This window comes from Dermatophagoides farinae, chromosome 3 (genome assembly GCF_024713945.1).
Source record: "Dermatophagoides farinae isolate YC_2012a chromosome 3, ASM2471394v1, whole genome shotgun sequence".
NCBI lineage: Eukaryota > Metazoa > Arthropoda > Arachnida > Sarcoptiformes > Pyroglyphidae > Dermatophagoides > Dermatophagoides farinae.
This window is the reverse complement of record NC_134679.1, coordinates 1,628,645-1,654,692: the sequence shown is the minus strand read 5'-3', so window position 1 is coordinate 1,654,692 and position 26,048 is coordinate 1,628,645. Positions and strand designations below refer to the sequence as shown.

At 29.4% G+C, this 26,048-nt stretch overlaps 4 protein-coding genes across 5 annotated transcripts; 2 read left to right on the top strand and 2 right to left on the bottom strand.

The window, feature by feature from the left end:
• The first annotated feature begins 137 nt into the window (after positions 1 to 137).
• Positions 138 to 6,234, top strand: LOC124498589 (uncharacterized). Of its 2 annotated transcripts, none has more exons than XM_047062366.2 (4): positions 138 to 861; positions 3,991 to 4,155; positions 4,281 to 4,590; positions 4,801 to 6,234. In XM_047062366.2, exons 1-4 carry the CDS (start codon positions 754 to 756, stop codon positions 6,093 to 6,095), a joined length of 1,878 nt encoding a protein of 625 aa, XP_046918322.2. In that variant the 5' UTR covers positions 138 to 753; the 3' UTR covers positions 6,096 to 6,234. The 2 variants fall into 2 exon arrangements, with proteins under 2 accessions (XP_046918322.2, XP_046918321.2); XM_047062365.2 differs by having other exon boundaries at positions 451 to 861; positions 4,798 to 6,234.
• On the bottom strand, positions 6,219 to 6,970 carry LOC124498592 (small ribosomal subunit protein uS11). The gene is made up of 2 exons (XM_047062375.2): positions 6,696 to 6,970; positions 6,219 to 6,631 (listed from the first exon to the last, which is right to left on the bottom strand). The coding sequence occupies exons 1-2, from the start codon at positions 6,845 to 6,847 to the stop codon at positions 6,325 to 6,327; spliced, it is 459 nt and encodes a 152-aa protein (XP_046918331.1). The 5' UTR covers positions 6,848 to 6,970; the 3' UTR covers positions 6,219 to 6,324.
• A 169-nt stretch (positions 6,971 to 7,139) lies between these two features.
• On the top strand, positions 7,140 to 12,643 carry LOC124498593 (long-chain-fatty-acid--CoA ligase 1). Its single transcript, XM_075729272.1, has 19 exons — positions 7,140 to 7,161; positions 7,615 to 8,122; positions 8,212 to 8,300; positions 8,476 to 8,669; positions 8,737 to 8,978; positions 9,549 to 9,684; positions 9,784 to 9,851; positions 9,960 to 10,161; positions 10,229 to 10,398; positions 10,474 to 10,523; positions 10,571 to 10,596; positions 10,653 to 10,750; positions 10,825 to 11,123; positions 11,210 to 11,430; positions 11,486 to 11,577; positions 11,641 to 11,757; positions 11,834 to 11,983; positions 12,090 to 12,191; positions 12,292 to 12,643. Exons 2-19 carry the CDS (start codon positions 8,012 to 8,014, stop codon positions 12,520 to 12,522), a joined length of 2,598 nt encoding a protein of 865 aa, XP_075585387.1. The 5' UTR covers positions 7,140 to 7,161; positions 7,615 to 8,011; the 3' UTR covers positions 12,523 to 12,643.
• On the bottom strand, positions 12,523 to 13,796 carry LOC124498197 (uncharacterized). Its single transcript, XM_075729273.1, has 3 exons — positions 13,477 to 13,796; positions 13,240 to 13,408; positions 12,523 to 13,145 (listed from the first exon to the last, which is right to left on the bottom strand). The coding sequence occupies exons 1-3, from the start codon at positions 13,547 to 13,549 to the stop codon at positions 12,707 to 12,709; spliced, it is 681 nt and encodes a 226-aa protein (XP_075585388.1). The 5' UTR covers positions 13,550 to 13,796; the 3' UTR covers positions 12,523 to 12,706.
• Between the last annotated feature and the right edge of the window lie 12,252 nt (positions 13,797 to 26,048).

The following is a 26,048-nucleotide window of genomic DNA, read 5'->3' as shown; positions in this document are numbered from 1 at the left end:
GTTACCTTCACCTAAATTTTCATCATTCGTTCTTTTTCTCTATTTCACTTTATTTGTGTGTGTGTATGTTTGAGTTTTTCTTGTTTTTTTTGTGTGTTCACAATCATCATTCTTTCCTTCCTATTTTTTTTTGTTACCTGATGTATTTGACTGAAGTTTTCTATTATTATCATCATCATTATTGTCCACATTTAGTATTTCGGACAACAACGACAAAATCAACGTGCCCGACAAACAACGACAAAGATGAGAAACCAACCAACTTGACCACGACTTTCAATGATAATGTTTAGAAAGAGATTTTTTTTTTACTTCGATGAAATAAATTCTGACAACTTTTTTTTGTTTTGTTTACATCACTTTCGTCGTTATTTATTCATCATTTTTTTTTCTCTCTTTCCTATTCTTCACACATTTCTCATCATCATTATCATCTTCATCATTTTTATTTTCGCAGTTTTTTCCATAATCTCCATGTGACATTTGATTTTTAAAAAATATTCATCATTGTTGATTGATCATCATCATCATCATCATCATCATTTTGATTTCAAATTTCAAGAGATATAGAAACTCTGTGTGTGTGTGTGTGTTTTCAAATTTTCTACTTGTTTTTTTTTCTTCTGGTTTTCTTCGAATCAATTGAATCTTCACTTGTTACACACTACAATTGTGTGATTTTCGACAGCAAAACAAAAAAAAAATTCATTCAATGTTAAAATCCATCAATCAATAAAAAAGAATCAGATCGAAATGAAAAAAATGAATTGTGCCACAACAAAAACAACAACAACAACAACAACAACTACGATTGTATCATCATCATTATTATTGGCGTCTATGTTTCTTTCATTATTATCTGTAAGTGTATCCTGTAAATATATATATAGAAGAAATTGTTATATAATTGAATCAAGTGTAAAGTCAATTTATATGTTGACGTAGTAATTTTTTTTATTTGTTTCACCCAAAAAAAAAGAAAAAAAAATTATCACACACACTAATAGAATCATGATCATCAGATTATTTTATTTTTTTTATCTTATTCACCACTATATTTCGTTCTAGTTCAAAGATTTTTATCTTTGTCGTGGTGGTGGTGGTAGTAGGATAAAAAAAATTTCTTCAAACGTGAATTGAATGTCAAATTGAAATGAAATGAAAAAACAATGGTTAAACATAAATATATCGATAAATTATTTCTTTCTCTCTCTCTCTCTGTGTGTATGTGGAACGTGTTGAAATTTTCATTGTTTTATTCCCAGTGGTCATCAAAATGACAAATTAGAGAAGAAAATTGGTTAGAAAATTTTTTAGATGAAATAAGATCATCTTGAATAAACAATCAACAGTGGTATTTTTTTTTTTTTTTTTTACTAAATTCAGTAGTGAGTAGATAAATTGGAAAAAAAACTATGTCAAATCGGATATTTGCATATTATTGGCTATAGTATAAATAAATTAAACTTTTAAAGACAAACAAACAAACAAATGATGATGACCATTATCATCATCAATTGTTGAATGATTATACAAAATTGTTCATTTTTCATTCACTATTTGTTTTTTTTTTTTACTTTTGAAATTGTCAATCAATTTGTCTGACTAAAATAAACGATGATGATGATGATGATATAATCGGGTTAATGAAAGTTTTCGGGTTTGGTTCGGTTTGTTTTTTGTTTTTTTTTTTTTTGGTTGAGAAACAAAAACAAAACAAATTAATGAGAAGCAAAAAGAAAGAAAGAAAAAACGTCAAGTTCAAACCTCATTATATAAGCCATTATTATCATTAAATGTAATTATTACCATCCATGACATTGTTCATCATTGACATCGTTTTCATTCATTCATTCTGGCATTCATTTTGTTGTTGTTGTTGTTGTTATTATAATGTTCATGAATGATAAATTTTTTTCCAAAAATATCATCATCATCATCATCATAATGAAAATGATTAGACAATATCGTAGTAGTAGTAGTAGCAGTAGTAGTAAAAAGTAGAATTTCATTTTCTTTATTTAAATTCATTGAAACAACAACAACAACAACAACAACAACAACAGCACCAACAGAATGAATATGGAAAAAGGAAAAAAAAATAAAAATTAAACGTTTTTTTTTGGCAAATGATGTTACTTATGGAAAAAAGTATGAAGAGAGAGAGAGAGAGAGAGAGCGAGAGAGTAGTGGACTTGACCGCATTATTTATAACCAACAACAATAATAACACACAATGTCCACTGGACAAAAAAAAATCATAATCATTCGTTGTCAGTATTTTTTTTTTTTTTTTGGGCGTAATATTTTACTTTGTTTGTTTGCTTGTATTTTTACATATCTTTCAGTAGTTAGTAGTAGTAGGTAAATACCAAAAATGACCTAGAATAATTAAATTAAAGATGGACATTAGAAAAGATAAACGGTAAATATATGATGCATGTTGTTGATTCGTGAACAGTGTTTCTCATCCATCATCTATGACAAAGATTTTCTATTTTTTTTTTTTTGAGGTTGAGAAAAGTAAACTTGAAATTAATAATAGTGCACCAGACTAGATTTAGATCATTCGTGAAATAAGCTAATCTCATCATCATATGTATGTATAATAGTGGAAATGGAAAAAAAAGTAAATGTGTCAAATGACGATCAATGTGTGACTGAAATTGAAAATAATAATATGATGATGATGATGAAAAGAAACCCTATTTTTTTTATCATCCAGTTGTAATAGTCACCATCATCATCATATTTTTTTTTTGTCACACGAATCGATCACATATCACGATCACAAAATAAATCATACACATGTGTTTTTTTTAAATACATTTTTTTCTATCATGATTTCATCATCACTAGAAAAAAAAATTGATGTCAAAGTTTATAAAATGGGGGAATGAGAGAGAGAGCCATGAAAAAAAATTCACAAGTTTTTTTTATCAATTAAGGAATCTGACATCCATGATGATGCTAATAATAACAATGTGTTTGTGAAATGGAAAAAAAATTGTAATTGACTATAGTGGACAAAGAATAAAAAAAAAAAAACAGGAACATTGTTCATTATTCATTGTCATTGTTGAAGACATGAAAATGTTGACAACAACAACAACAACAACAACAACAACAACGACAACGAAAACAACAACAAAAATTTTGTCAATTGAAATTGTCACCAATAAATTTTCTATATGAAAGACAATGGTTTATATATTACGCTGGATAAATGGATAATGATCTAGCATACTGACACATTGACATTTTGATCATGATGATGATGATGATGATGAATAAAAAAAAACAATCATCAAATTCTCAGGTTATCAACATCAATTTGTTGCAACCATTCATCATCATAATTATCAATTCGAAAAAATTCGAAAATGATCATGATGGGTTCGGTTTGTTTTTTTTTTTTTTTTTTTTGATTTGTTTTTGTTTGATGATTGGGCGATTTAATACATGTATTACAATTGATTGTGTGACCGATTTGTTGTTGTTGTTGTTGTGGTTGGATTTTTTTGTTTGTTTGTTGAATGATATGGTAATATAGGTTTTATATTGTCATTTCATTTCAATTCAAATTTAAAATCCAATGTTGAAAAAGATTGGTTTTTGATGAAACAAAAACAAACCATCAAAAATGATGATCTATATATGTGGATCACAAAATGTCATCCAATCATTTGTAACCCCTACATTCAATATAATTCAAATTGGGTGCGAAAAAAAAATATTTTCCGGGATTTGAAAATTTATTTTTTACTCAATCCCACTCGATGTGTTTTTATGAGAAAAACAACAACAACAACGAAAGAGGGTCAGTTCTCGTTCCTTTTTTTCATTTTCCATAAATCACTTGCCATTGTTTTTTTTTATCTATTTGTTTTATTTCTATCAACCATAATAATTTTTGTTGAAAAATTCTTTTTTCCGCAATTTCATCGTTTTTTTGATTTTATTTTTTATGATTATCTCCATCATTTAAAGGTTATAATTGTTGACGCAACCGTTATCGATCACAATCATATCATTACGAATAATAATAAACACAATCATAATCATCATCATCATAATGGACGGCAAACATCAACTCCAATATCATCATTGCCTCGGAGACAGGTTCGAGATTTTGGTTCGAATCCATATCTACCTGTAAGTTGAAATAGAAATGAATGAATGAATGAATAATTTTTTTACGACCTTAACCCTCTTTTTGTTTCGGTTCGAATTTTTTTTTCATCATCATCATCATCATCATTAAATCCACCAATAAACAGTTGACCGGAAAAGAAATGAATTTTTTATTACTAAGGAATGGTATGACAAGAATATCACCAACATCTTATCAATCAACCATGAACATACAACAACAACAACCACGACCGACATCGCAACAATTTTTCACAAATCGACCTGATCAACACGTCCATTATCAACAACAAACACAACAACAACCATCACAATTACCATCAACGGTATCGAAACAACCACCACCACATGCTGTATTTCAACCACCACCACCAAATTTTAAGCCAAATATTGCTGTTGAAAATAATCTTGAATTTGATCTACAAAGCGATTCATCAAGTAAGTCATCAATGATGATGATGATGATGATGAACAAGGATAATCAGGTCACAATCAACAACCAACAAGCTTAACTAGATCGAATCGATCAGTTTGATTGTTTGCTTTTTTTTATTGTTTGATTTTTTTTTTTTTTTTTTTGGTTATTTTTTTCTGCTCACGCCTATTTTCGTTTTTTTTTATTTTTTACTTATTTTTTTTGTTCAGCAGGAGAAAATTCTGAACAATGGCCATCGTCGAACATTGATCAACCAAAGATTACATTTTTGGATGTCAAATGCGATAGAAATGCTATGAAAGTATCAATACATTTCGATAAACCATTTCATGGCGTAATATTTAGTAAAGGCCATTATACCTATAGAAATTGTATATATCTAATGCCTAATAGTGGAGTGAAAAAATTATTCTTTGATATATCGATCAATTCATGTGGTACTACTGGCAATGCACAGGGAACATTTTACAATGAAGATCTGGGCATTGATAATGGATTATTTTTCGAAAACACAATCATTATACAATATGATCCACAAGTACAAGAAGCATGGGATCAAGCACGACGATTACGATGTACATGGCATGATCAATATGAAAAAGCGGTTACATTTCGTCCGTTTCCTGTCGATATGCTTGATGTGGTTCGTGCAGATTTTGCCGGTGATAATGTTGGCTGTTGGATGCAGATTCAAGTTGGTAAAGGACCATGGGCTAGTGAAGTTGCAGGCATCGTTAAAATTGGTCAAACAATGACCATGGTATTGGCCATCAAAGATGAGGAAAGTAAATTCGATATGTTAGTACGTAATTGTATTGCACACGATGGTAAACGTTCACCAATCGAATTGGTCGATGGAAATGGTTGCATTGTTCGGCCAAAATTGATGACAAAATTTACTAAAATTAAAAATTTTGGATCCAGTGCAAGCGTTCTTGCCTATACACATTTTCAGGCATTCAAATTTCCTGATTCAATGGAAGTACATTTTCAATGTACCATACAGATTTGTCGTTTCCAATGTCCAGAACAATGTACAAAACAATCAAATACTGAAATAATTAATCTTTATAATGAAGATGGTGAAAAGAAACGTAAACGTCGTGATATACATGAAATGCTCATCTCTGGAACATTACGACCAACCAGTGCCAATGATGATGATGATAAAGAAAAAGAAATTGGCCTTAACAAAGCAATACAAGTAGTTTCACCACGTGATTTATCATTTCCATTAGATATATCGAATGTAGAAAAAATGCCATTAATCAATAATATAACCAACAATAATGATCCATCAATGATTATTGATCAATCTTCATCATCATCATCATCATCGAACATAGTCTGCATAACTACAATTAGTTTAATTTCAGCATTCATTTCCATTGTACTTGTTTGTTTTGCATGTGCAACAATATTTCTAATAATGGCACGAAGAAATCCAAATAATCAATTTGCCCATCATTTTCATCCATCATTTTTCAATACTTATTTCCAACAATGATCCATGATGATATTATTTGACGATGATCACATACACAATACACACACACCATGCCATTTATTTATTGTAATTGTATTCATATTACTTGTATTTGAAAATTTGAATAAAAAAAAAATTAGTCCGTTGAATGTCACCAAAATCTTTTTTCGGTTGAAATTTTTATTTTCATTGAAATTTTAGAAAATACAATTTTTCGTTTGGTGAATAGGCGAAAAAAAATATGAATGTTTTACAATCTTCTACCACGGCGACCACCTTTCCTTCGTGTACCACCATGTGGAATTGGTGTTACATCTTCAATACGTCCAATTTTCATACCAGAACGAGCTAAAGCACGTAAAGCACTTTGAGCACCAGGTCCCGGTGTTTTGGTCTTTGTACCACCAGTGGCACGAAGTTTTACATGCAAAGCATTAATGCCTAATGATCGACATTTTTCGGCAACATCTTGTGCGGCTAACATAGCGGCATATGCACTGGATTCATCACGATCAGCTTTTACTTTCATACCACCAGTAACACGTGCAAATGTTTCACTAATTAAATTTCAAATAAATAATTTTAAGAATTAAGAATCAAAAATTTTCGAAAAAAACTTACCTTCCCGATAAATCGGTCACATGAACAAAAGTATCATTGAATGAAGCATAAATATGTGCCACGCCGAATATATTTTCACCATCCAATGCTTGTGGACCCAATTGAACATTTGGAGTTTCCTCCTTTGCCTTTCCTTTACGTTTTCCGGACATTATTCTTGAAGAATTTGATGAAAAACAATGAAAATTCCAACAAAACAACACAGTACACAAGGCGAAAAGAACGAACAGGAAACTTTGAAGCTAGCTGGAAGTGCTAAAAACGTGTCAACACACACATGCACGCTTGAGCCAATGGATACACTAAGCCCAACCCATAAATTGAGTATCCATACCTGTGTTAAAGTATCCTGAAAGGTGTGGCCTAAACTCATGTTCAAAAATTTCTATTCAAACTTGAATGGTTTGTTGATGCAAAATAGATCCTAATTCAACAATTTCATTCAAATTGTATGGATTCAATTGGGGTAAGTAAAAAATTTTATTTTTTTTTTTTTTGGTAGATAAAATAAAAATCAAAATCGTTTATCAATACGCCAAACGAAAACTAAAACAATTTTGTTTTTATTTAATCTATCTAATTTAAAATTCTATTTAGCTTGTTGATAGAATGGACAAAATAATTAATGCATTCTCGTATGCTCAATATATTGTTTACAATTTCATTTGGCATCAAGTTCTCTACTCTTATCTCATCCATACATAATGTCATTTCATGAGAATTTAATTCATCGTAAATTGAAAAAGGTCAAGGGTTACCGATTGATTGATGAGCAATCAAATTTGGATTTCCCTCATTGAATGTTTTATTTCAGTGTGTGTGTGTGTGTGTGTTTGTTGATATATCCAGTTTTATTTTTGTTCATTTGTGATCGGTAATTTTTGTTTCTCCCAATAAATTATTTGATTTGTATATACAGATAACATGGACATTGGGATGTTCATCACCGTCAATCATTATGGTAGCTGGTTGTCCTGTTTTGGTTTTCCGCGTTCCACACCTGTTTACCTTTTTGGCCAATACATACAAACATACAGATAGATTTACAACAAAGTATGATGACCTTTCTCATACACATCATGTCCAGTTCAAACAGGCCCTTTTTTTCGTAATCGTATCAAATCCATACTAAAATTTATATAATATCCAATGATTTGATGAAAATCAAGCTTAGTGTTCAATTGGCTTCATACCAAATCACACTACAAAATAAAACCCTTCACATTTGACTTGGTGAAAATTATCATTCATTTGATTTTTGTTATTATATTGCACGAAAAGCAACAACAAGAAACTTGAACTTTCCAAAATTGAAAATGTTTCGTTTAATCATTTTATTGGCAACAATTTCATTGATTGAAGGTCAACGATTTGTATCCGGACCATGTCCATCTATTCCATCAATGACAACCTTTGATAAGGCTCGAGTATGAAATTATTTTTGTTTTTTTTTTTGCTTTTACTCTGACTAAAAAAAAATAATAATCACAAATTCTTTTTTCTTTATTATTGACAGTTTTTGGGTCATTGGATTGAAGTTGAAAAGACACCATCAATTTTTGATTTTATGATGCGTTGTTTACGTGTTGATTACCTAGGTAGTACAGGTACTTCTGAAATAATCTGAGTGGTTTTTTTATTCAACAAAATTTTTGTTTATTAATTTGTTTGTTCGTAGATAACAATGATGGCAATTTGAATGTGATCGTTAAAGGAACATCACTGTGAGTAATTGATGTTTATTTCTATTTCGCTGTTAACATATTTATGATTATATTAGCGCTGGTTTGCCAATTACCGTCAAAGGTGATGGTCTTCCACATCCAGGAACCAAAGTTGGTAAATACAACATTCGTTATGGTTTTGGTGTACCATTCCAAGGTTCTGAAGTGACAATTATCGATACCGATTATAAGGAGTTTGCTGTTCTTTATTCCTGTACAAGTAGTATTATTCAAGGATTTTATCATACTGGTAAGTACTGAATCAAAAAAAATTTCATTATTCAATATTGGAATAATATTTTTCGCCATACATTCAGAATACTTGTGGCTTTTATCTCGTGATGGTACCTTGTCCAATCCAACTCGTCAAAATATTTATGAAACTTTGGATCATCATAAAATCAATCGTGTTGGATTACAACTTAGTGAACGTTCTACTTGTCCAAATAGTACATTGGTTACACGTGAAAGTGAACAAAATCTTGGCGATCCAGTATTGTTGAATGTACCGGAAAAACCCGATGAAATTAGATTTGAAGTTACCACTGAAGATCGTCCTGTTACCATCAATTAAAACGAATAATGATGACGATGATGATGATGATTTGAAGTGAAACTTATTTATATCGATTTCCATAGTTATATAGCAAATTTTTAAAAAAATTTTCAAAATTCTAAAATGTATCGTATCTAAGGTAACCAGCTCAATAGTTATGATCCTGTTTTTCTATTCTTTTGCTCTTTTGTCAAGAATCTTTAGAATCGAAACAAAAAAAAAACCTTAAAATATTCCCACGGATCGATAATGTTCCATTTGACGTTTTTTTTTCCATTTTATTTTTTTTCAAAAAAAATTTTGTTTGGTTTAAATTGAAATAAAAAAAAATTCAAGGTTTTATTCATTTCACTTTTGATTGACTTTCATCATTGAATAAATTTTGTTACTAAAATAAAAATGGATGATAATAAAGATTCGAATAGCCAAACACAATATGTAAGTTTTTTTTCAGAAAAATTTGCTTACTTTTATTTCTTATCGTTCATCTGAAATTGGTTTTTTTCCTTTCTTTTCGTTGAATTTATCACTTTTCGACGGGATACCACCAATGTCATTGGCCATTTTGATAAGGAAACGACAACGACGACGAAGACTATGGACAGTACAAATATCCGTTGGTATTCACAAACTGAACAATATTTGTTAACCATTAATCCTGAAGTGAAAACTTGCCTAGACTGCATTTATCATGGATTTGAAATAGCAAGTAAGGAAATTTTTTTTTTTTTGGTGAAAGAAAAGAAAGAATCACATCATCAGAACATCATGTGATTTTAAATTTAATATATATTATAATATATAACAGAGGAACAAGATTGTATCGGAAGAAAAAGTGGTTATTCCAGTGATTATGAATGGTTTAGCTACAATCAGGTTAAGTTCATTTTCAATTTTTTTTTTTTTTTTGAAAACTGTCAAATTGATTTAACTTTTCGAATCTTTAAAAAAAAAAAATTTTTCAATGAAAAATTGTATGAATAGACAATATTCAAAATGCATTCATTTGGTTCAGGATTAGTACATATTGGTGGTGAACCAAATAATCATACAATGATTGTATTATATGGACGGAATAATTTTAAATCATTAATTGCTGAATTTGGTTGTTATCATTATTCAATGGTACCGGTGCCTATTTATGATTCATTCAAGGGTAGCATTGTATTGGAAATTCTAAATCAAAGTACTACTGTTGTTTCAATTGTTTTCAAATGGATTAAATGTTTCGTTTTTTTTTTGTTTCATTCCAGTTGAACCAGGTGTCATTGTTACTGATTCAAATGAACGTGCAAAAAAATTGATACGTATTTGTCGTTCATTTCTACATACTATTATTATAACATCGGAAAATATTCATCCGGAAACATTGACATATGGAAAGAAAATGAATATTAAACTTTATCCATTCACTGAGATTGAAGTATTGATTGATTGATTGATTTTTTTGTTTTGTTTTGTTTTGTTAATCAATTTTAAATTCTATCAAATTTATTAGCGGCTAGGTTCTTTACATCCATCACCGGTAAATGTATGTAAGATCCACGGGTTTATTCATGAATTAATTAGTTAATGAAATTGTTAATTGTTGATAGCTTGCCAAGGGCCACTGATTTAGCATGTAAGATTAATGAATGAATAAAGTTTTTAAATTTTTAAACAAAAAAAAAAATTTAGTGATAAGCTATACAAGCGGAGCAACTGGTCAACCAAAAGGTGTACTACTGACACATGGCAATTTAGTCGCAAATTGTTCAGCTATTCTATATCAAATTGTAAGATTTTTTTTTTTTACTAAATTCAATGAAAAAAATTGATATCAAGATTGTGGAATCTTTTTTTTTTGCAGAATGGAAATATTGATTTGAAATTTGAAACAATGGTATCCTATTCATCCATAGCACATTTACGTGAACGTATCATTAAACTTTGTATGTTCTATTCCGGTGGACGTGTTGGAATTTATTTTGGTGATTTCAAAGATTTATCACGTGATCTACCAATTTTGGAACCAACTATTATGGTTTGTGTACCACGAATATTGAATCGTATCTATCATCGTGTAATTGGAAAATTAAAAGGAAATTGGATGAAATCTAGAGTGTTGAATGTTGCATTGAAAACAAAAAATTCAGACACTATTTTCAAGTAATGAATTTCAAGTTTACATTTTAAGCCAACAGCTGACCAATGGTACATTGAATTGTTTTTTTTTTATTTGATATTTCATGCAGTGATAATATTAAAAATTCCATATGGGATAAACTTGTATTCAAAACCGTTCAACAAATGTTGGGTGGTAATCTAAAATTATTGATCAGTGGATCGAATCAGATTTCCGATATGGTTTTGAATTTTATGCGAAATTCATTACGATGTACTGTACTACAATCATATGAGATAACTGAATGTTCATCGTTTGTCACGTTGACCAAATACAATGATCAATCACAACGTAAGTGTTATTCATTTTTTTTTAAATACAAAACAATAACAACATTTAATTTCAGGACATCTAGGCAATCCAATTGCTTGCTGTGCAATCAAATTGATCGATGTACCTGAAATGAATATTTGGACTAAAAATGCCCATATGGGAGAGGTGATTAATTTTGAAAAAAAATGATGATTCCAATCCGATTAATAGTTTTTTTTCCACCCATAGATTTGTGTCAAAGGTACAAATGTATTCTCTGGTTATTATAAAGATTATGAATCTTATATGCAAAATGTGGATGAAGATGGCTGGTTTCATACCGGTGATGTTGGCCAATTTACAATGGTATATTTGTGATTGAAAAATTGTGATTAAAATTCATTTTGATTGTTGTTGTTGTTGTTGTTTTTTTTTGCAATAGAATGGTCTAAAATTTATGGATCGACGACGAGATTTACAAGTAATCCAATATAACAATATAATTCGTTGGGTTGCACCGAATAAAATTGAAAACATTTATATACAAAGTATCTATGTGGGTCAATGTTATGTTGATATCGATATTGAACGGGTATATATATGATGATGATAGGCTTGCTTGAATGATTTCTTTTCTCTTCTGCTATGCTATATCTATAGACTTTTAATTGAATCAAATTATTTTGTTTCATTTCAAGGGCTGTTTAATCGCTGTAATCGTACCCGATATTGATGGCATTAATCTATGGTGTAGTGAAAATAATATGCTATTAAGTTCAGCTGAAGCTTGTAAAAATGTGGTAAATTAATTCAATATATATAAATTTTGATTTTCATTTGATGAATTGTTTCACTCTTTGTTTTTTTTTCGGTCCGGCCAATGTCCGTGTGTTCAAAAAGGCATTCCGTAATACATTGATTAATGATATAAAAAATATTGGAAATCGTGAACGACTTAAAGAATATGAACAAGTACATGATGTTGTATTACATTCAGATCCATTTACACATGATTCAGGCCTATTAACACCAACGATGAAATTGAAACGTTATGAATTATATCATTATTTTCGTGATGAAATTGATGCCGTCATAGAAGCACTGTATAATGGTAGCCATTCACAGCATTAATTTGTTTTTGTTTTTTTTGTTTTGAGAATCATGAAAAAGAAAACATGATATAATTTATAAATTTAAACGAAACAAAAATTGAATGAAAATAATAAAAAAAAATAAAACAAAAATGAAATAATGTCTCTCTCTCTCATTTTCTGTTTTCAATCAACAAGTCATTTTTTTTTTTTTTGGTCCGAGTTCAAGATGATGACGATAATGGACATTGATTCCAATCAAGATTGATACGTGAAATTGAAAATGTTGATCTATTCGTACAATTTTTCGTACATAAAACTTCAAATATGAATGTGTCGCGAGCATTTTTCATTTTGGCCACAAGATTTACATATGCTGTATTCCATACGTTGTTGTTATTGTTATTATTATTTTTATTTTCGATACGATCAAAATGATTTATTTGTTGTTGATTTAATACGTGCAATTGTCCGGTTTCGGTTGATTGTTGACTGATAATTAGCAAAAATTTAACATTACCTTGTATAAGGTAATCAATGGCAAGGCATGCAGCAATAGTGCCATTCGATTTCAGCTGTTTCTGTTGCTGTTGTTGATGATCATAATTATTCAATGATGACAATGATGCTTTGAAATAGAATCTAGCCATTCTAGGGTGTTTTGTAATCTGATTTTGCTATTCCATGATTGCGAATTGATTTAAATAAACAAAACGAAAAAAAAAATTATCGAATGAATTGAATATTATCATTGAATTTACCATTGATTTCGAAATGATAAAAATTTTGTTTTCCATCCGAAAATCGTGTAATATTATTCTTCGGTTGTTCTACAAATCCTTTGACACTGAATATACAAATATCTTTTGTAGATGTACATTCGAATTTATTACTTCGTAATAACATTGGTAATCTAAGTCGTTTGGCTGTTGGCAAAGGATAGAAAAACAAAAATTGTTATAAATATGAAATTTGAATGCAACCAGAAACATACCTGTCGTTGTTAACATTAAGAATATCGAAATAAAAGTGATACAAAATACGTGATAATGGTGAATGGATTTCATTCTTGTTATTATTACAGGAAATCGGTCTAAAAAATGAACAACAATCGAACCAAATAAAATGACAGAAAATGATTAGGTTGATCGATTGATTGATTGATTGATTGAATGTCAGTGTCAGTGGCAATTTATTTTGCATTTTTGTTTTTTTGTTTTGATTGTTTCATCAAATCAATCATCGTCATCGATTAAACACAAACATCATCATCATGTTTTTTTTTAATTAATTTAATTTATTTATTATTACAGATTGATTGACGATGATGAAGAGTCGAATTTCAAACAAGAAAAAAAAATAGATTCCAAAAATCATTTCATTTACAGAACATTGGATGGCGCCATTGTTGCGTTGTAAACAAAAAATTGAGCAATGTTCGAATTTTTGTGACAAAAATTTTCGATTTTTAATCTGATGAACGATCGATCGAAAATATATTAATTACGGTGAACAAAAAAAAAATTGAATTGAATAAATAAACGCGTTCCATTTTCTTCTTAATGGTTATTTTTTGTTTGATTGTGATAAATGTGAAACAGTTTTCCCAGTATTATATATATTAATTTATATCCGTTACTGTAAATATATTTCGTATACGAAGGTTCCATCATCATCAAATATAATTTTCAATACCAAAAAAAAAACGTTTCCGATCATTTTCTATCAATTCTGTTGTCATCATTGTCATCATTGACGATTAAATAAAAAGCGATCATCATCATCATTATCATCGTTATAATCTTCAATAGATGAAACAACAAATTGAAAAAAAATGAATCGAAATGAATCGTCGGTGTTCGTAATAATATTTGCCTCATATACAGAAAAAATATTTAATAACACAATTTCATCGAAATTGATATTAACTATTTTTTTTTTTTTTGGGTGTGTTTACCATTTTTTCCTGATCACCAGACATATATTTCTTCTGAGTTACAATCATCAATTCAACAACAACAACAACGAAAAAAAATCCATTTATTCATTCTTTGATGACACATACACACATGCATACACACAGATGATAATGATACCAGAAAATATTGGTTAAATTCAATGATTCAATCAAAATTGAATTCAAACGTGAGTAAAAAAAAAATTTTTTTCTATTACATTAATATTTGCATGTGAATAATATATATTTTGGTTATTGTCCATAGACATATTAGTATGTGTTTCTGGAGAAAAAAGTCAAATTTTGTTGTTGTTCTTGGTTCCAGGTTCATCGATCGATCGATTTTAGTTTCAAAAATAATAAAAAAAAAACAATAACAAATTTTCTGACTTTTTTTCGGACCGTTTTTCATCATCATCATCATGATTGTCATCGGATCGTGATCATGATCCTGGTTATATCATGATGATGATGATCGTGGATGACGAACAGATTGTTGTTGTTGTTTGTCTGTTATATAGATATTTTTTTTAATTAAAAAATTGAAAAAAAAAGAAATATCCACAACCGACAGCTACTATACAACAAAAAACAACGACACAAACACAAACAATCCATAACTATAACAAAATTGAAAAAAAAGTGTACAACTCCCTGACTCCTGGCTGTCATTTTTTTACTTTATAAAGTTCCGTTTTTTCTGCTGTTGTTGTTGTTGTTATTTTGGATCAATTTAAATTAATGGATCTGTTATTTTTTTCGAGTAATTTTCCCCACATTTTCTATGTGATTGAAAATTTCGGTTGTGTGTGTGTATAGGGCTGTTACCTTTTTTGTTGTTGTTGTTCAAAGGTATCATCACCAGAAAAATATTATTATTATCAACATCATCGTTATGTGTGCGGTGGTGGTGGTGTAAAACCACATGGCCAGAATTTTTTTTTTTTTTTGGAAGCATAAAAAAAAGAAAAATGATGTATGTGTGTGGTTCCTGTCGCCATCGATACAATCTCTACTTTTTTTTGTCATCGTTTCTTATTTATTATTACTATTATTATTTATCCACTTTGAGCGAAAAAAAAGTCATTCCAGTGAGAGAGAGAGAAAAAAAAAATGAAACTAGAATCAATGAAAAACTGTCAAATTTCATTGCTGACAACCATCGATATATTCAGGAGAATCAACTGAATCATAAGATTCATAAAATATGGTTGTTGTGTGTTAATCACTATACTATATTAGCTTGAATTTAATTTTTTTTATTATAGATATCGATGATATTGTTACATTGTGAAAGAATCTCTAGAATTCATCGCTATCATCATCATCGATTCAAGTAACCATAGAATCTATATTCTATCGTTTCGTTTGTTTCAAAATGATATGGTGATGATAATTTTATTTTGTTTTTTCTCCATTTTCACTGTTTCCATCCATTGTCGTGATGATATTCGATGAATCTGAAATGTGTGTGTGTGTGTATGGGGAGATTCTCTGGTTTCATATTTTTGTCGTTGTTGTTGTTTTTTGCTCTATTTAAAATAATTAATTTGATGACATTAACTCTATGTGGTCGTGGTTGTTGTTGTTGTTGTTTTCGTTTTTTTTGTTTGACAAAATTCATTTCTCTTCTTCTCATGTTGTGTGTATATGCAAATGGCACATTTATTTTTTATTTCATTTTTTTTTTTGCTTTGGTAATTCGGGCTCATATTGAATATTAGTGTGTGTGTGTGTATATATACGACATTGTTACCCCATATTCTGAGTATGGTTCGGGTTTTTATAATTGAATTTATGTTGGTTTTTTGCTAACGCTGTATGGCCATAGAAAAAATCCAGTGATGTTTATCGTGGTTTCAGGTTTTTTTTTCATTCTTCTTCTGTGACGAACATATTTTTTTTTCTTTTCGTCGACCATGTTTGGTATTGTAGGTTTTTTTTCGCCTGTTCCACAACCATAACTAGCATTCCGTTTTTTTTTTGTTTTTTTTTTGGTTTTGTTTTTTCTCCATTCTGATTCATCGTCATCATCATCATCATCATCATCATTTGTTTTTGCCCCATACCCACACACACACACACACACACACACACACACACACATTAAATCAATTAGTTGGACAAACATTACCAATGTTGTTCCAATGGATGAAATTCAAAACTAAAAAGTAAATTGTCATTGAATTAGTGAAGCAAATAGAAAAAAAAATGAAAGGAAGGAAAACCATCATCATCATATATCCACACAACCATAATGATCAATTAAATGTGCTAATAGTTTTTTTTCTATTCCACTACTAATTAATGCTGTTGTTGGAACAAATAAATGGAATCTTTCATCTCTCTCTCTTTCTCTCTCTGGAACTGTTGGTAAAACATTAATAATTTGTCATCATCTGAGATCTTGTTTCGTATGTATACATGGAATCTGAATTTTTTGATACAACTGTAATGTTTGAATCATAAACAAGAGAACAAGAAAAACAGAGAAAATGCAAATAAAGAAGTAAAAAAAAACAATTCAATTATAAATGATTAATTTATAATTAGCGTATGTTTGTTTCAGTAGTTCTTTTTGTTTTGAATTTCATTTTCAAAAAAAAAGTTCAAGAATGATGAACCCGTTTTTTTTGGCTGTTTCATTCACAACCATGGCAGCCAGCCATCAAGATTTGGAAATTTTTTTTCCTCGTTTTGATATATGATTCCCTTTCTCGTTTTCATTCACCATGATTGTGGTTTTTATTCTTTCATTTTTCTAATTTGAATCGATTTTTTCGTTTTGGATCGTGAAAATCAAAAATAAAAAATAAAAAATTTCAATCGATTACGATGATGATTGACTTGTGTGTGTGTGTGTATGCATATCAAACCAACAACAACTACAAAGAGAGGGTGAGAGAGAGAGAAAACCACAAATGTTCCTGGTTATTTTCAATTTTTTTTTGTTGCTGTTCAAATCCAAATTGTATTGAATCATGTTTTATTTTTTCATTCGGATGGTAATTTTATGCTCAATCAGTCAAAAAAATCAGTAGTCATTCAGTCTTATTCACTGGAAAAAAGAGAGAGAGAAAGATAGAAGATGAAAAAAACTTTCTGTCTGTTTCTGAAACAACGGCTGTTGTGTTATTATTATTGTATCATCATCATCAACGATTTACTTGGCAAATCTTTATTGTGTTTTTTTTTCATTTTTGATTCAGATCGATTTCAATTTTAGAAACAAATGTTTTTGTGTGTATGTCTGGTATTTGATGGCACGGATGGATGGATCATCAAGTCGTGTGTGTGTATGTGTGTGTTTGTGCATCCAATACTAATGATGATGATGATGATATACATTGCTCAAGAAAAATAATAACTAAAATGGATCGACAATTCAATTCATTTTTTTCCACACACTTACAAAAAAAAGCAATTTTAAACAACAAAAAAATCATTATTTTACGAATCGTATCGATGAGATCGTATCTTGTTTGTGTGTGTGTGTGTGTATCCATTTTTCTCACTCCTTTTTTTTATTCTTGAATTTTAAAATAATTTAAATCTCTCTCTGTGTAAGTGTGTGCGAATGTTGTACGTATCGGATCATCGATAACGTAATGGTAATTTTGATTGCTTGAATTTTTTTTCTTTTGTTTTGTTTTGTTTTAAAAAAATATGAATATTTTCGTTTTTCGTTTTTTGAAAATGTCTGGGTCGTTCTACTTTAACTTATTTTCAGATCGAGAAACGAGAATAAAAATCCATTATTTATGAGATGCACACGCGTTTTATTTTCTTTCACAATTCGTTTGTTGTTGTTGTTGTTTTTCTTCCCGATCGAAAAACCGAGAAGAGAACAAAAAAAATATTCTACGGTTCCGGTTCAATTTTGCAGCTATGAATGGCATAGGGTCGTGAGTGCATCAAGTTTTTGTATTTTTAATGTACTTTCAACTTTTGCTTATCAAGTTTTTTTTCCACTTTTCGTTTCGAGAAACAACAACAACAACAACAACAACAACAATAATAATAATAACAGCAGCAATGGAAACACACTTAAATCGACAAAAGTCATTGATAATAATGATGCATAATAATTTTCTGGTGGTATGGGTTCCATTTCCACAAAAAAAAAAAAAATTATTTCTGGATTCTGGTTTCGGTGTGTCTGTGTGTGTGTGTATCAGTGTGAATGAAGGAATCTCAAAATGGATACGGAGATAACACTCACACACACCGACACTGAGATTATTATCATCATCATCATATTGATTTGTTGGGTTTGAAGAAAAAATTTTTTTTTTATTTTTTCACACAATCAAATTGTGGTCGCTATTGTGTGTTTGCATGTCGTTGGATGGAATTTTTTTTTTCATTCAAAAAAAAAAATTTAAATTTAGAGTTTTTCAAACGATTTGGAAAAATAGAAAAATTTAAATAATGGCTTCGAATGTGTTGTTTCAGAAAACGAAACGAAACAAAACGAAGCAAAACAAAACAAAACTTGTGATGATGATTTGTATGTGTGTGTGTGTGTATGGTGGTCGGTTACATTTTTTGATAAGCGTTTTTTTGTGTTTAAAAAATTTTGCATTCAAAAAAAAAAAGTTTTCAAAAGTCCATTTAGATCCGTGTATGTGTGTGTGTGTGTAATGTAATGACCATTTTTTTTTTGCCTGGCCAAATTCATTTCCATCCATCCATCCATCCATCCATTTGAAATGTAGACCAAGCCTTCGTTTTTCATATATGAATATATGAATTTCACATGATTACATAACATACACACACACACAAATAGACCATACGCATACATTAATTCATTCATTCAAAAGAAAATTAATTTAATTTAAATTGTTTTGAAATTAATTTGAAAATTAATTGCCCTGAATAATGATGATGATGATGATTTGAATTTTTTACCATTTGTAAAAAAAACCATCTCTCATCTTGTTTCATTCCATTCATTCATTCATTCAATATAAATAACGGACAAATGTTAATGGTGATGAACCAAATGTTACCGGCCAGCCTAAATGGCTGACCAGAATGGGAAAAAAAAAGTTTTTTTTTTGAGAATTGAAGACGAAGTTAAATGTGTGTGTGTGTGTGTTTTGCTTTGTTACAAAAAACATTTTTTTTTTCTTTTCTTGAATTGAACGATTAAAAATGCAAATTTTTTTCCGTTTTTAAAAAAAAATCATCATCATCATCATTATAATTGGCCAGCTTTAAAGAACAATTTGTAAGCCTCATTCGGTCATTCCCATTCAATTTATTTATTTGAAAATGTACAACGGATGAACGTGTTGGTCATCATGATTGGTATTATTTACGCGCGTGCAATAGTAGCCATTCTAAATTGTAATGTAATCTATCTATCTATCTATAATAATAATAATTGTTTGTCCACTTACAAAAGAAAAAAAAACAAATGACTAATTATTGAAAAAAAAGAAGCCTGATATATTAATACGAGTTGAAAATTTTCAACTATATTCTCGTCATATGTAAATTCATTACTTCAGTAGTTTGTTTAGGTTTTACGAATGACGACTACCGGGGAAACCTGAACAAATGATTTGAAAGACTGATTTTTTTTTTCTCCGTTTGGTTAAAAAGCCTGTGTAACAGTTTGCTCGTTATTCATATTTTTTTTTGCCTACTGCTGATGATGCTGCTTGTTTTTTTTCGGTTGAAAATTCAGCACACAAACATTGGCCATGATTGTTCATTTCATTTACACTTTTCAAATTTTTTTTTTTTTTTGAATTCCCGAAATGAAGAATTGAATATCATTATAACGAATGTCGTTATACACGATATAATGGTGATATGAGACAGGAAAAAAACAATTAATTTGATCTAGAGCTTAGAGTTTGTGTCAAAAGTTGTTCTTGCTGATCTCTCTCTCTCTCTCACTCTCGCTTTTGGTATACGATTCTAATTAAGTAAATAAGCGAACGAACGTACAAACAAACAAGCACCGTCGTATTAGATTCATGTCGGTAATTATAAATGAAATATTGAAATTTTTGTTGTTTTTTTTCTCTAAATGTTTAGGTGTGCGAAATTGTAACGATAAACAACAACTATCCAAGCGAATTTAATTTTTTTTTTTGTTTTTTCGTTTCACAGAATTTTTAACAAATTGACACACACACACACAGTCTTTTCCGCCATAACCATCATGAGAGAATTGTCTTGATGTCAAATCGTGATGCTTTACATTGAATTTTTTTGTTTTGTTAATGATGTATGAATCATAAAATACTAAAATGATCATGATCTTCATCATCATGATCTTCATCATCATCATCATAAGAACAAGTTTCTCATTTCATTCATTATAATGAAACAATAATAATCATTATTGAATGAGTTTTTTTTATGTTTGATGGTCATAAAGGATACCAGATTTATATATAAAAAAACACCATTATCATCATCAATGGATGTTGATGATGATGATGATGATCATTGATCTTACAATTGGATTCTAAAAAAAAATGTTGATTATAATACAAAAGTCATTACTCCCTTACTATGGATAAGATTTCAAAAACCAAGAAAAAAAATAATAATCACGAGTAGTAGTAGTAGTGGTAATAGCGCAGCAAGCTGAACAAAATCATCATCATCATCATCATCATTCATTTTTTTTATATTCAATAAAAACATCAAAATGAAACAACAAAAAAAAATGGATTGAATGTATTTCTGGTTGTTTTTTTTCACTTTATCATGATTATATCATAATATTCGTAATCATAATCATGATGATGATGATGATGATGATGAAAATCATGAATAAAAACTGATGTTCTATACATACACACACACATGATAATGGTTTTGAAGCTCATCAATTCAATTCAATATATATATCGAATGAATGATTTGAATGGAATGAAATAAAATAGAAAATTATGATGATGATGATGATGATGATGAGATGAAATAAATTCACTTGATTGTCGTCCGGTTCTGTTCTGTTCTTTGAATGAGCCATCATCATTCTTGGATGTATATATAAATGATTTATGTTTTTTGATTTGTAAAAAAAAAAATTTATTTAGATTTTTTTTTTTATTCTACATGATGCCTGGCAAAATTGCACGATATATTATTATTATTATGGCTTGATTTTGATGGTTGCCATCACACACACACACACACACACACACACACACACACACACACACACACACACAACTATGTGTATGCAACAAGTATGAAATTTTCAAGATTTTTGTTTGTTTGTTTCATTTTCTTAATTGCATTTTCATAAAATTTTTTTTCGTCGTCGTCGTCGTTGTTGTTGTTGTTGTTTTTTCTTTTTTGGGTTTTTTTTCCCATATGTCGCACGCGTTTCTATATTTTGTTGTTTGATTTTTTTTTTTGCCAAGTCCCTTAATATTATTATTACTGATAATGATATGATTCTGTTCAGGATTCTGATTTTATGGTTACAGGCAGATAAACAAAAAAAAATTCTTGCCATCATTAATCCACAAGTTTATCCATCTTTGTTTTTGTTTTTGTTTTGAACATCTTGATAAAATAAAATAAAAAAAAATCGTGCTTGAAAGGTGGAGCTGTGGATATCAAAATATTTTATTTTGATTTTGATTTTGATTTTGTTTTTTTTTCGGTGGTCGATAATATTATTATATAACATTGAAAATGATTTTTCCGTGAATTTTTTATGGAAATCCATAAAAAAGCAAGTGTTTTGTATATGTGTATGTTTATTGTCTGTGTGTGTGTGTATGAATCAAATTACTTAGCAGCAGAAACAGAAAAAAAATTCGGTTATTTAGATTTTCATTTCTTTTTTGATGATTAATTAACAGAAAGAAAAAACATTTGTAGCAACAGTGAAACAGCATCAGACAAATATTAATCACACCCTGTGGCATCATATCATCATCATCATCGTCGTCATTATTATAGTCTTTGTTTGATTGCAATGAAGAATTTCTCACACAAAGTCATTGCATTTGTATTTTTCTTTTTTTTCGGTTGTTGTTGTTGTTGTTGTTGCCTGAAAGCAAACGTGCATGCAATTTTTATTTTGAGCATCAGATTTCATAAAATTGTGAATATGCGAGATTTGGTTTTTGGAAAAAAATGACACCTTGATTTTTTTTCCTACAAGTCCTAGGCAATAGTTATAGTGTGTGCGTGTGTGATATAAGATGCCTGCTTATCGTTGATTAGTTGTTGTTGTTGTTGTTAAGAATCTGGTTTCAGGCCTCCTCTTATCGGTTATTGAAACAGATGATGATGTTGATGATGATAATGGCTATTTACAGATAAATTAAACATTTAGATATAGGATTTCATGATGATGATGATGATGATGTTTTTTTTTTCTTTACAAGATTAATTAACAATAAATAAAAAAAAAGAAAGAAAGAAAGAAAAAGATCAAAGATGATTCCATTTCGTCTCGTTTTTGTTATTCACATTTTAATTATATTCACTATAAGTGTGTGTGTGTGTGTATGTCTGAATAAATATCGATTGATCGATCGAATGAATCACGATCATTTCGATTTATATCATCAGGTATATCAGGTATACTTATTTATCCCAAGTATGTATGTAAACGAGCCCGATTTACACTCTGCAAGTTTCAAGTTGCAATCAATGATAATATTAATTACCAGAGACAAATTTGTCGTTTGTCCAATCATCGTTTTATTTTCAAATTGCAAATTGAATGAGATGATGATGATGATAATGATTAAATTCCACATATTTAAATAGATATTATTCGCAAAATCTGATTTGAAATGAATGGTGGTGAAAGTGAGCCACACCTGCTTAAATGAATGTTTTTCATATGTTTTTTTTTGCTTATTCAACTACAACAACAGCAACCAAACGAATTGGTTGATTCATGCTCTCATTCAATTTTGATTCGATTTTTTTTATGTTGCCCGAATTGTGATTCGGTTGTTGATTGCAAATTTTTTGTTTTTTTTTCTTCTTTGAAATATTTTTCTTTTTTTTGCAATGATCATCATTTGAAAAACAATAAAAATGATCTATGATGATGATGATGATGATTATAATAAATTTTTAATTATAGGTTTTTACAACAACAACAACAAATGATCATCAGTGAAAATAAAAGAAAAACTTGAAACACACACACATGGAGCGAGAGAGAGAAATGAAATTAAATTGACCTGTAGCGAGCGCGCGCGACCCAAGTTTACATTTTTTTTGTTTTTTTTGTTCTTTGCAAACGATTCCAAACAAAGCAATTTATTATTATCATCCATCCATCCATCCACCATTTTTATATTCAGATTTGGTTTGAATTTTTTTTTTTGGTCCGTTTATGTTTCTTTTCGTTTCACTTTGTTGTTGTACACACAGTTCATTTGATTATCATAACCATTTTTTTTTCTAATTGCTTCATGGCAATTCTATTCGATCTTGCATAATTTTTTTCCTTCATTTCTGGGAGGAATGATGATGAATACCCCTCTACCATCATCGTCATCATCATCATCTTTGTAGAGGGAATAATAATTCATCGGTTTATTTACCAAACAAAATATATATTCAGAATTATTTCGTTCAGAATAAATGTGGTGTGTGTGTGTGTGTGTTTGCGTTAATTAAACATTAAAAAAAATATCTAAGAATGTTGTACAAAAAGCACTGTAAATGATTAATTGAACATTATAGATTTCATTTCATTTCATTCCATTTTTTGTTCAAACGAAGAAAAAAAAATTTGACATTAACCAAATGTATATTTGATGAACATGGAAACAAAAAACTTGTTTCGATTTTTTTTTCTTGTTTGTTTGTTTGTTTGTGGCCAACGGAAAAAAAAACAAGATGAGAAACAAAATTTAATCATAATAATTAACTGAAAACATTTATTTTTTTCCTTTGATGTTAATGAAATTTACATCTCTCCAACCAGAATTTATTTGTATTTGTATTTTCTTTCCATATATATCTATTATTATTATAAAGATGAATGTTCGATTAATTATCGATTGATTGAATGTAAATGACCGCTTCAATGATTGGCTGTGATTTCAAAATTATGATGGCTAGGCGCCATCCATTAACGTACATATAGAGTTCTGTATGTATATGATGGGCCTGTCTTTTTATTTCTATCACAACCATCATTTAAAAACTTGTGTCTCTGCCAAATCGTCATTCATTCATTCATTCATTCAATTTAAGATCTATTCCACTATACTTGAATTTCAAAGGGCGGTATCTTTACAATTTCTTTTATTTATATGTCTGTATACATATGTGTATGTGTGTTTGTATTTTGGACAATTGTGTGTATAGTTTGTATTCCATTCATATATAATATCATTGAATTCATTCGTAATTCAAAATACAGATATACCAAAAATTGGTACGATTGGTCGATTTTCTTTTACGAATCATCATGATGAACAATCTCAAACCAGATGCACATACACGCTCACAAACACACAAAAATACAATATGATCATTGATCATGAGCAATGGATTGTAGACAAATATGATGATGAACAAAAATTTCTTCATTCTTCTAGTTGCCATTCAGGTTCTCATCCAATACAAGAAAGAAAGAAAGAAAGAAAAAAAACTAGAATGACGAAGAATGGAAATATATAAAAAAAATCAACCGAATAAATGAAATGAATTACAAACAAAAAAAAATAAAAAAAAAAAACTTGTCCTACCAATTTGTTCATGCGCATTGATGAATGTTGATGATGATGTGAATGAATTTTTCTTGTCTTCGAATTCAATCATTGAAAATATATTTGAATGACATGCACACACAGGATGGACAGACAGACGGACGGAAATTCAGAATTCGAATGGCGCCCAATCAATGTAATAATAATAATCATCATTTGTTGTTGATTAGTGCGCCTGTATTAGTGCGCCTGTGTATGTGGAAATGGACGCCATCATCATTTGATTCGAAATCATTCACGCATGTCGTTTAGTTTTCCATAGAGAGAGAGACAGAGAAAAAAAACAGAAATTTTTCCTGTCAAATTCTTTGAAAGACTGAATTTGTGACAATTCTAATGGTATGATTCCAATTATATATGAGAAATGGCTGCTTTCAGTTATTATTTGATTTCGTTTTTTTTCTATCTATCTCTCTTGCTCTATTTGTGTTTGCAATTTGGCACATTCTTGGCTCTATAATGTTTGTTGATGATGATGATGAGCAGGCCCTAGAAAATTCTGGAATTCTAGAATGCCTAGAATTTCAAAAGAATTTTATGTCTCCAAGAGAATTCGTTTTTCTACTTCCACTATATTGATCGATATTTTTTTCTGCATTTTTTTGTGTTTTTGTGTGTGTGTGTGTGTGTGCATGTAGGTTCATTGAGCATCCTTTTCTCGAATAAATTGAATGCATTATGTTTGGTATTTGGAATTTCAATTTGGATCCCATAGCTGTTTGTGATTACGTTTTTTTTCTTTCTCTTTTTTTTTACTTGAAAAGTTTTTCTCGAAAAATGAATAAAAAAAAGTAGGCAATTCTATGGAATATGCGTGTAAAAGATTCTGCAACAATATGAGAATTCTTGTTTTCCGTTTCCGAATGGCAAAAAAAG

What these genes read in the sequence shown, in the direction of transcription:
- LOC124498589 (XM_047062365.2), top strand. Translation starts at nt 754, where the DNA reads ATGAAAAAAATGAATTGTGCCACAACAAAAACAACAACAACAACAACA. An exon ending in TGTTTCTTTCATTATTATCT is followed by an intron (nt 862 to 3,990) that starts GTAAGTGTATCC and finishes CATCATTTAAAG; the next exon opens with GTTATAATTGTTGACGCAAC. An exon ending in GTTCGAATCCATATCTACCT is followed by an intron (nt 4,156 to 4,280) that starts GTAAGTTGAAAT and finishes ACCAATAAACAG; the next exon opens with TTGACCGGAAAAGAAATGAA.
- LOC124498592 (XM_047062375.2), bottom strand. Translation starts at nt 6,847, where the DNA reads ATGTCCGGAAAACGTAAAGGAAAGGCAAAGGAGGAAACTCCAAATGTT. An exon ending in GTGACCGATTTATCGGGAAG is followed by an intron (nt 6,632 to 6,695) that starts GTAAGTTTTTTT and finishes AAATTTAATTAG; the next exon opens with TGAAACATTTGCACGTGTTA.
- LOC124498593 (XM_075729272.1), top strand. Translation starts at nt 8,012, where the DNA reads ATGTTTCGTTTAATCATTTTATTGGCAACAATTTCATTGATTGAAGGT. An exon ending in AAGGGCCACTGATTTAGCAT is followed by an intron (nt 10,597 to 10,652) that starts GTAAGATTAATG and finishes AAAAAAATTTAG; the next exon opens with TGATAAGCTATACAAGCGGA. An exon ending in AAAATGCCCATATGGGAGAG is followed by an intron (nt 11,578 to 11,640) that starts GTGATTAATTTT and finishes TTCCACCCATAG; the next exon opens with ATTTGTGTCAAAGGTACAAA.
- LOC124498197 (XM_075729273.1), bottom strand. Translation starts at nt 13,549, where the DNA reads ATGAAATCCATTCACCATTATCACGTATTTTGTATCACTTTTATTTCG. An exon ending in CTTAATGTTAACAACGACAG is followed by an intron (nt 13,409 to 13,476) that starts GTATGTTTCTGG and finishes CTTTGCCAACAG; the next exon opens with CCAAACGACTTAGATTACCA. An exon ending in CATTTCGAAATCAATGGTAA is followed by an intron (nt 13,146 to 13,239) that starts ATTCAATGATAA and finishes AAATCAGATTAC; the next exon opens with AAAACACCCTAGAATGGCTA.